Source organism: Cucurbita maxima, unplaced genomic scaffold (genome assembly GCF_002738345.1).
Source record: "Cucurbita maxima cultivar Rimu unplaced genomic scaffold, Cmax_1.0 Cma_Scf00025, whole genome shotgun sequence".
Taxonomy (NCBI): domain Eukaryota; kingdom Viridiplantae; phylum Streptophyta; class Magnoliopsida; order Cucurbitales; family Cucurbitaceae; genus Cucurbita; species Cucurbita maxima.
Window position 1 is genome coordinate 1,633,268 of NW_019272041.1, and position 10,258 is coordinate 1,643,525.

Here is a 10,258-nt window from a genome sequence, read left to right on the forward strand (position 1 = left end):
GCCTACTACAGCCACGTATGGCCATCCATGAGAGGCCAATCAATCGACATTGACCATGAGCCTTTAATTGGCTAGAGCTACTGTTTACTCAAGTAAACTTGTTTGGATCGAGTCAACTTGACTAACCCAACCGTCCCTACTTTTAAGAATATTATGGAAATTAATATCATTTGACGTTTGTAATAGATGTTAGTGATAGGTGGTGACTTGTAAATGTTTGATATTTGAGTTTGTAATAGATATTAGTGTCCAAAAAGAAGCGAAGCTAGAATGTCAAAATGCTCTATCACCCTAAATCTAAGCGAGGGAAGCGTTGCTCTCTTTGTATGCTTTTGTTGTTTGGTGTATTTCCGTTACCATAGAAACGGTTAACATTTCAGAATGTGGTTAACTAATCGAGTATGATAAATTGGATCTTAACCGCTATAATCATTACTACGTGCGTTTCATTCTCTTAAACTTCTCCCGATCTTGAACCTAGCTGTACAAGGTAGAAACTCATCCCACGAATGGTTCAGAGGCCCGTGTAAGAACGAAGAGGGTTAACTTACTATATATAAATAAACTAACTAACCATAATTAATTATTTAAAATTAACGTATGCAAAAGTCGCCTACAAATGCTTTACGCCCAATCATTTCGGATAGCGCTTGCATCCTCTGTATTATCGCAGCTGCTGGCACAGAGTTAGCCGATGTTTATTTCCCAGATATCGTCATTGCTTCTTCTCTGGGAAAAGAAGTTCACGACCCGTAGGCCTTCTACCTCCACGCGACATTTCTTTGTCAGGCTTTCGCCCATTACGGAAAATTCTCCACTGCTGCCTCCTGTAGGAGTCTAGGTTGTATCTCTGTCCCAGTGTGGCTGATCATCCTCTCGGACCAGCTACTGATCATCGCGTTGGTAGGCTATTGTTTTACCAACTAGAACATGCAATAAAATATTAGAAAATAAGTGTAAAATGTAAATAAAAATATAATTTATTTATATAAAATTGTCTTATTTTCAAACATATTATTGACGAGGTCAATATAGCCACGTGTAAAACTGTAAATTCCAGGGTGGAAAAAGAATATCAGAAAAAGCACGTAATCCAACGGTCGGTCTACGTAAACAACGAAGGAGAAAGAAAAAAGAAAAAGGAAAAAACTCTAATTCAGAAAGTCACGTGCGTCGAGCGTGACGTTTTTCCAGATGAAGAAAAAAAAGAGAGTCCGTACACCCTCAATAAGCCTTCTCCTTCAACGGTCATATTCCACCAACATAATTCAACGGTCACTTACACTGTCTCTCTCTCCACCGTCAGATTGAAATCCAACGGCCACCCATCAAAGTCCCCACAGTCCTTATACCCTTTTTTCCCCTCTGGTTCATCGTTTTTTGTTTCAGTGCTGCTAAATCAAATCAGTCACAGAACAAAGAGGAGAGGAGAAAGAAGAAGAAGAACAACAACAACAACAAGGGAAGTTGACAGAGACAGAGACAGGTAATGGAAGTTGAACAGAAAAAGAAAAAAAAAAAAAAAAAAAAAACACAACCAAAAACCAAGAACAGAACAAACCTCTGTTTTCTCTCTCTCTCTTTCTGTGGATTCTTAGCTGTGTTTTTTTTCTCTGTTTCTTCAGTTGTTAGATGAATGTTTTGCGGCTTTGGTGGAAACGTTTTGTTCTTGATTCGATTTTCCCGTAATGGCTTCAATCGCTGTTCTGGGTTTGGCATTTTTCTTCGTGTTCATCTCCAGAGAATGTTTCTTCAACTCTCTTCATCGGTTTGTAAGTAAATCTTCTCTCTGTTTTTTCCAATGAATTTGCTCTGAAACTTTGGGAATCCGATGATTTTGTTTTCCTTGGCTGCATTATTGTAATCTAATTGTTATTCTTTCATTCTTTGTTTTGGGGTTGGGATTGAATTTAGGACACACATTTTGGAACTTTAAAACAGAGTGTTTATATTTTGATTCTTTCTCATCGGATTCCTCTCGGTTTTTTTGTTTGTGTTCATATGATTTTTTTGTAATTGTTCTTCACACACACACACACGTAGATTCATTCTTTTTAGTTCTTAAAAGGGAATTGATTTGTTTAGATCTTAAACTGGAAAAGGAATTTAGAAAGAAAAAAACAGAGGAAAAGGAAAATTGGGTTGTGGGGGTGTGTTGATCTTTTTAGAATATCGAAGCATAAAAGTTGGAAGAAGATAGAGGATGTTGGCCGGGTGTTCTAGTTCAACATTGCTCTCGCCAAGGAACCGATTGAGAAGTGAAGCACAGCCGCAGTTTCAAGCTTGTCATTTGCAGTTACCAACTTCAATGAGCACACAGAGATTGGATTTGCCCTGCAGCTTTTCCCGTCCGAAAGATACCTCAGCATCCACTGCTCGATCCCCGTCGATTCGGCCGGTCGGGCTCTCAGTTGAGAAGCAGAACATTAGGCTTCCGCCGCTGTCTTCCACCAACAAGCAGATCAAGCAAGAGTTTTGGAAGGAAAAAGGTAAGAACTTGAAGAGAATTGCAGAACAAATTGGGATTGATGATGATGAAAACTTCATTAGCAGCGCCAAGAGGAAGAGAGAAAGCAGAGATGATGGCGGAGACCGGTTGATTCTGAGCCAATTCGGCAGCGGCGGAGGGAGTTTCTGGTTTCATCAGCCAGATGGGGATGAAGAAGAACTCTGTTTTCTTCCTGGAAGTGAAGTAATTTCTTTGCCATCGCCATTTTTGTCAGAGATCGCTGATTTGGGAGAAAGCAGCAGCCATGTGAAGGCTGAGGACGGGTCAGGCTCTGGTTCGGGCTCGGGATCGAGTTCATCATCCGAAAGTGAAAGATTTTCATTGAGAAGAAGAGTAACAACAGAGAATGTTCCAACAGCAGCAGCAGCGGCAGCAACAGGTGTGGAAATTGGGAATGGTAGCTCAAGAAATCCTTCATATTATCACCATCAAGGATCTGGTTTGAACAATGAAAGGGAAGAAGAAGAAGGGTTTGAGCTGATCAGTCTTCTAATGGCATGTGTGGAAGCAATTGGCTCAAAGAACATTGGTTTGATAAACCAATTGATAGACAAACTTGGTAGCCGAGCATCTCCAAAAGGGTCATCACCAATTTCACGTTTGATAGCATATTACACAGAGGCTCTAGCCATCAGGGTGTGTAGAGTTTGGCCACAAGTGTTTCACATAACCCCGCCGAGGGAATTCGAACAGACGGACGACAATACCACCGGGACAGCGCTTCGGCTTCTGAACGACGTGAGCCCGATCCCGAAATTCATCCACTTCACCGCGAATGAGATGTTGTTAAGAGCATTTGAAGGGAAAGACATGGTTCACATCATAGACTTTGACATAAAGCAAGGGCTGCAATGGCCAAGCTTGTTCCAAAGTTTGGCATCTAGAGCGAACCCTCCAAGTCACGTTCGAATCACCGGGATTGGTGAGTCGAAACAGGAGTTAAACGAAACGGGAGATAGACTGGCGGGGTTTGCCGAGGCATTGAGGCTGCCGTTCGAGTTCCACGCAGTGGTGGATCGGTTGGAGGATGTGAGGCTATGGATGCTTCATGTTAAGGAGCAAGAGAGTGTAGGCGTGAATTGCATACTCCAACTGCACAAGACACTATATGATGGAAATTGGGGAGCATTAAGGGACTTCTTGGGGCTTATCAGAAGCACAAACCCAACCATTGTCGTAATGGCCGAGCAAGAAGCCGAGCACAACGAACCGAGGTTGGAGACAAGAGTAGCAGTGACACTCAAGTACTACGCAGCCATATTCGACTCAATCGACGCTAGCCTTCCACCGGAGAGCACAGCCAGGTTAAAGATCGAGGAGATGTTTGGAAGGGAGATAAGGAACATGATAGGATGTGAAGGAAGGGAGAGGTATGAAAGACATGTTGGATTTAAGAAATGGAAGAAGCTGATGGAGCAGCAGGGAGGCCTGCAATGCGTGGGGATTCGGGACGACGATCGGGAGCTTCTTCAGACCCAATTCCTCTTGAAAATGTACTCATCAGCAGCTCAAGGGTTCAATGTGACAAAGCTGGAAGAGGAAGCAGTTTGCCTGAGGTGGGAAGAGCAGCCAGTTTACACAGTTTCAGGATGGACAGCAGCAGAGGTTTCAGGTGGAAGTTGTTCATCATCATTTAACCAACAAACTTGATATTCTTTTGGGGTTTCAATTGTAATGTGTTATTATTATACAAAGATTCTTTATAGGATTAGATACAGATAGAAAGAAATGGGTGATTTTGATTATTATTATTCTTTCATTCTTTTGTTGGAGTCTTTTAGAACAGGGCATATAGAAGTTAAGAGATGTCTGTACTTGATTTGTTGCAATTCTTTAATTCTTTGATGGAAGTGTTCATTACAAGTTCTTTCCAAAGATTTTCCAGATTTTTGTGAAGCTCATACTACTGAAAGAGAGTCATAATTGGAGCGATAAAAATCATCTCTCAAGACGTAAGATAAGACTCGAAGATGGACTAGTTAAGCACGTGAAATTCACAAATAGTAACACCTTTGTTTGCCTTTCTGTGGATGCCTATATCGATTCTTCGCTTTTGAAGGGTAATATCACTCTCAAAACGTTAGATCTACTACTTGTTCAAGGTAAAGATAGTAGGTAAATATAAAACTATCTTGTATATATTATATTTTTAATAATTTTGAAATTATTTTCTTTATCAAAATTAGTTAAACAATAATACTAAAAATTTAGAAAATATTTCTAAAATCTAAAGAGGAATAAGAATTTTTTAATGGGGACGAACCCGAAATACAAAAACTAAAATAAAATGGAATAAAAACCCGAAATACAAAAACTAAAACGATATTTTAACTAATCTCTAAACCTATATCCTCCAACCAAGGGTAAATGGAATCACAGTCTAAAGCAGAGGAACCTAAATTTTCAACTACTTTATGGTAAATGGAATCACATTCTAAAGTAGAACCCGAATTTCGCATACTTTCACGTGCCCCAAAGTATGTCTTCAAGCCTACATTTGCTAATATAAACGTCCCAATCGAAAATTCGGAGCCGAAAGACATAGGTATATGGTATACTCCCTAAAGAAGTTTGGACAAAAGTGTCATTTCAGACCAGACAGAGAAGCTGTTTTGTCAAGGAAGGGTATGGAACAAGATGGGCAATCACAGACTAAAGACCTATGTTTCTTACACAGTCCTTCCATGAACTAATTTTGAGACTTCTAAATGCCCAAACTATGGAGATTTGTGATATACCAACTCAATGTAAAATCAAAAGCAAAATAATCACTTCAAAGAGCTGAGCTGAACATTTTGAAGGAAAGCAGTGCATTTAGGCTAAGGCAGTTACCCATCTAATCTAATATATTGCAATGTTTCTTTCTAAAATGAATAGAGCTAGTTCATATACATAGCAGCCAAAGATTCCAATACGATCCCTAAAATCATTGTATGAACAAGAAAGCTGCAATACAGACCTCCATGGCAGAAGGATCAAATATTATGCACTTCAAAACCATTATTCCGCATTAATGGATCTATTTATACCTTCAAATGCCATTCCTACACTTCATCCACACAAAGAAAGCTTCAAGAGAGAAGAGAAGAAGTAATTTTCATGTATATATCATTTAATCTCAGCAGTTTAATAGAGCTGGCCACACCATTAAATCAACTCCAGATAAAAAGCTTCTTGCTTGCTGTTAACTCCAAGTTCATTCAACGTTAAGGAACTCTCCCCATCTCCAAAAGCTTTTCGAGGATATGGCCTCACCTGTTCGTGGATAAATATATATTATATATATGACACAAGAACTCCAAAATATTAAACCATAAATACAGATTATGTTTCAGTCTACAATCTAGCTTTTTAATATTTAATTTTAGTTCCTAAGCTTTAAGATGATTTAGATAAGTCCTTCAACTTCGAGAAATAATTATTTTAACCATACACAGTTTCAAATACCAGTACAAGTATTTAAATGTCTACCCTTCAAGCAAATAATCAAACATCTCCGTTTCGGTTTAAAGTAATTTCTTACTTGTTTATTCATGGACTTAAATGGAATAAACGTCCAAACCAAAATATGCTTTAAATCTACAATATACCCCTTCAAAATTTGTTCCTACTCTCTAATAACCATAGCATCAGTGCATTATATGGACGGTCAGGAAGAAAGACAAATAAATATAGTATATCTTGGAAGCTAAACAGGGCACATCATATTTATACGTATGTTAATGTACTCACCAATCTGTAGGAACCAGGCTTGACAACTCTACCGATATCAATGAAGTCAAAGAGACACTACAAAACATATCACAGCCAGTTAGGCAAATAGGGGCATATAATAGAAATCAACTTTAGTTAATCTTTACAAAATTCACCTGTAGCTTATCAGATTTGAGAAATCGACGACCGCGGCGACTGCCATCTGGCATGCGCACTAACAGTGTCACCGCATTCTCGTCATCTGATCTTGGTTCACTGGGAAGAGAAGCCTCTATTTCTGCCAAATGTCTTTCAAGTTCCTGCTAATTAAAAAACCATGGAATGAACATCCAGGACAGAAGATTGCTCATTGTCACTAAATTGCAGAAATGTAGAGTATATGGACCACGTATATATGGCAGAACTACCCATAGTTTAGAATGCATCATACTTGAACTAGTGGGAGAGGAATCACAAACATCATTATGAAAGGGATTACAGTGCAAATTACACCCAATCAACCTTTTTGAAAGGTTTTGGAAAGGAGAACTCATTTGGAGACCAAATTTCAATTTGAATATCTTCATGATGAAAAAAATGCTCGTTATCCAAACACCATTAAACAGTAGCCTTTGAATAAATAAGAAAGTGAGTGATAAGTTCCAGTTGGTATAGAGAAAAATGATAACTTCCAGTCAATTCCAATCAAGTTACCACGGAAACGCTCATAGGAAACAAAAAAGGGAAAGAAAAAAAAAATGATATACTTGGTCGGTTTTCACTCTTAAAACTTATCGTACACTTTCCTACATTTCAATTTATGTCCAATTTCATAGGAGTAAATAAATAAACAAAAGTAACATTTTAGTTCCACTGTCCAACAATTATTTGACAGCAAATGAATTGTTTGATGATCTGTCACGCTTAACAAGTGTTAGAGATATGTTTTACAAGTACCAAACTAGTAATTAATTTGCTCAACTAGTGCCCAACACATGTTGGAAAAATAGCAGAGCATCAAGACACATTAACCAACCCTGGTTTGTCCTACATGCTAAACTTCATATGATAAAACAAGCAGTAGAAGATGTATAAGTTAAAAGAGACTACTCAGACTCGAGTATAATGGTCTGTGAGACTCTTGAATCCCTCAGGGCACAGGAAGAGGGCAAACAGACACACACACACACATATAACTTTTTCTCTCAAATATATATAATAACCAATGAATTACAACAGATGGAAAAAGGAATCTAAAAAACAGAAAGTCACACATATGACCAGAATTACCTTCTCAGCATCCAGTTTCTGACGAGATTCTTCCTCTCTCTGTCTTTCTTTTTCACGAACAGCTGCAGCTTCAGCCATGGCCTTCAGTTCTTTTTCTCTGTCAGCTTCTAAAGCTGCCAGATACTCATCATCCTGATGGGTAAAGTAACTTGCAATTAGACGCATAGTGGATAGCAACAAATTGAACAGTTCGGTTTAAATCACACAAGCCAAACCTGCTGTTCCCTTATCAAGCGCTGAGCTACTAAGGAGGGTGAAGGAGGGCGAGGGGCTGGCTGTACATATGAACCTTGATTTCTCATGAATTCATGAGGTGCAGATGGAAAGCGATATGAACTTCCTTCAGAACCTCCACCAAACATGGCAGCCTCAAGCATGACTGCTTCATCATGCTCCTCTGAAGAAATTCCACCCCACTTCCATAGAGAAGCATCAATCATTAAAATGAATGGTTATAAAGCAACTAAGATGACAAGTTTTATATTTCAAAATGAAAAAAATTAAGGTTAAAACATGGACATGTAAAGTTCTGTACCTCATCAGACTGAAATGCATTCCCATTGTGCTGTGGATTATTACTACTATCAGGATGCTTGGGACTTGATGCAAGGCTTAAATCAACAATTTCAACCCCCTTTGCAGGCTCAGCATTGCCAGAGGACTTGCGTTTGGACCGATGCCTAATTAAATTAACTTCCTCTAGGTCTTCAACCTCATCTTGAGCAGACGTACTTCCTGTTTCCATCCTATGTTTTTCCAATGTAACTTCATCAAACTGTTGCGTTGAACAGATAACACAAAGTATAGACTCTCATTCTCAGTAGGCATCACAATAAACAGGTCGGTGAATGATAATTTACACAAATTCTACCTAGTGTAGTTTACAAAGCATGAAATTGTTGAGAAGAATACCTTCCATTTAATGATGTGACCTTCCTCAGTTCCACATCAGTTAACTTAGAAGTTTCTGTTTTTGATCCTCCAATGTTCTCCCCTCTCTCAGGGAAATCTTCCTCTGGCTGCATTGTCGATACAAGTTATTCATAAGATGGTGTAACAGTTAAGATAAGAAGGGTTTAAGACGAGAATAAACCTTGATAGATGAAGCTGCAGGTGATAATTCTAAATCACTCAAGTGAGAAAGATGTTCTCGAGTCCTAAGATTGCTTAAATCCTGCCATCCAGATAAAAACAAAATCATATACACCACAACACAATCCAATGCCTAAACAGAAAATAAAAAAGTCCACCACAATTATAGTGTCATGCATACAGTTTGTGTAGTTAAGGGATCGCTTGGATAAGCCTGCACAACATCTTTCTTTGAAGCCTCAATTGCAGCACGAATCATTTCTTCTTCAATGTCATTTCTGTCTTGAAACTCAGCACTTTCAAAGGCACCGGATACAGCATTTCTGTCATGAGAATCATGACTAGCAATAGCCTGATGCTCTAAATCTGGTGCATGTGCTACAGAAGCAACTGGAGGTTCTTCATCTTCATTATCATCAATTACTACAGTCCCACGAACCTCTTGACAATGGGCATCCACAGTCCCAGTGACATCCTCAATTGTCAGCACATGGCCAGATTGGCCAGATGGTCGGCTACCATCTCTAAATTCTATGGGAATCTCCCTCACCTCTCTTGGATGAGTCACCATTGGAGCAGAACTAGTAAAATCAGAGGCGTGGTCAAATAAACCCTGGCGGAGATTTTGATCAAGTAATGAAAATGGATTCATAATCTCTCTAGCAGCAGATAGAAGAGACTGAGGAGGACCCTGGGGTTCAACTTCAACTAGATCATCAATGTCCATGAAATCATAATCACCAGAAACAGAGGTCGGATGTGCGCTGAAGATAATGGGAATAGTTCGAGATCAACATCAAGAATTTGGTTAGATACAAAAAATAACATATAGATATGCAGGCAGAAATTCCTTTTTAAAGAAACAAACTTTAGGGGGGGGGGGGGAAATCATGGAGTGATACGGAACTAGTAGCATACTTTACGGACGAACTTCTATCTCCTTCATTGAAATATGCATTCACAGCAGCATTGAGATCATCACCATGTGCCTAAATGTAACACCAGAAAAACAAATTGATTGACGCAATTGTTACGACCAAAAAAGAATTCCATTTCGTCATCAATGCAAAACATTTGTATTCTCCTAATCTTCACTATCACCTGCGCCAGCAAAATGCACACAACGAATTGCCAGCAAATAACTAAGAAACCAAAACATTCCAAATTTAACTAGAAATTCACCACCCACATTCATAGCAGAAATTTAACCACCCCCCCCCCCCCCCCCCCCCCCCCCCCCCCCCCCCCCCCCCCCCCCCCCCCCCCCCCCCCCCCCNNCCCATTAACCAACCACAAAATCAGCTTCAGAAGCAACAACCTAAACCTAAAGGTCCTAAAATCGACATCAACAGTCTAGCACCAGCATAACAAACATCTAAGCTGAGGCAAAATCAGCACCTTCCCTCGAAAAACCAAGAGAGACCAACCCGATTGCAAGAAATAAATGGGGCATCAGAAAAAAAAGAAATAAAAAAAAAAAAAAAAAAAAAAAAAACAANAAAACCTCGAGCTTTTGAACGGCGATCGCTTCGGAGGCTCCGGTGACGCCGATAAAAGTATCAATTGCTTCCCGAGAAGGCATCGCCATAGAAATTAGAGATTAGAGAGAAATTGGAGAGGGGGAAGATGATCGGAAGAGTATAATAAAAAGAATAATAATAAAAAAAAAATGAG

At 39.3% G+C, this 10,258-nt stretch overlaps 2 protein-coding genes across 2 annotated transcripts; one reads left to right on the plus strand and one right to left on the minus strand.

Annotated features, from left to right (window-relative positions):
• The first annotated feature begins 1,251 nt into the window (after positions 1-1,251).
• On the plus strand, positions 1,252-4,354 carry LOC111498359 (scarecrow-like protein 28). Its single transcript, XM_023149560.1, has 2 exons — positions 1,252-1,486; positions 1,626-4,354. The coding sequence occupies exon 2, from the start codon at positions 2,204-2,206 to the stop codon at positions 4,157-4,159; it is 1,956 nt and encodes a 651-aa protein (XP_023005328.1). The 5' UTR covers positions 1,252-1,486; positions 1,626-2,203; the 3' UTR covers positions 4,160-4,354.
• Positions 4,355-5,322: 968 nt separating this feature from the next.
• LOC111498367 (plant UBX domain-containing protein 8-like) lies at positions 5,323-10,258 on the minus strand. Its single transcript, XM_023149576.1, has 11 exons — positions 10,089-10,258; positions 9,503-9,573; positions 8,766-9,348; positions 8,586-8,666; positions 8,405-8,511; positions 8,028-8,238; positions 7,708-7,908; positions 7,493-7,624; positions 6,379-6,522; positions 6,242-6,298; positions 5,323-5,764 (listed from the first exon to the last, which is right to left on the minus strand). Exons 1-11 carry the CDS (start codon positions 10,170-10,172, stop codon positions 5,657-5,659), a joined length of 1,779 nt encoding a protein of 592 aa, XP_023005344.1. The 5' UTR covers positions 10,173-10,258; the 3' UTR covers positions 5,323-5,656.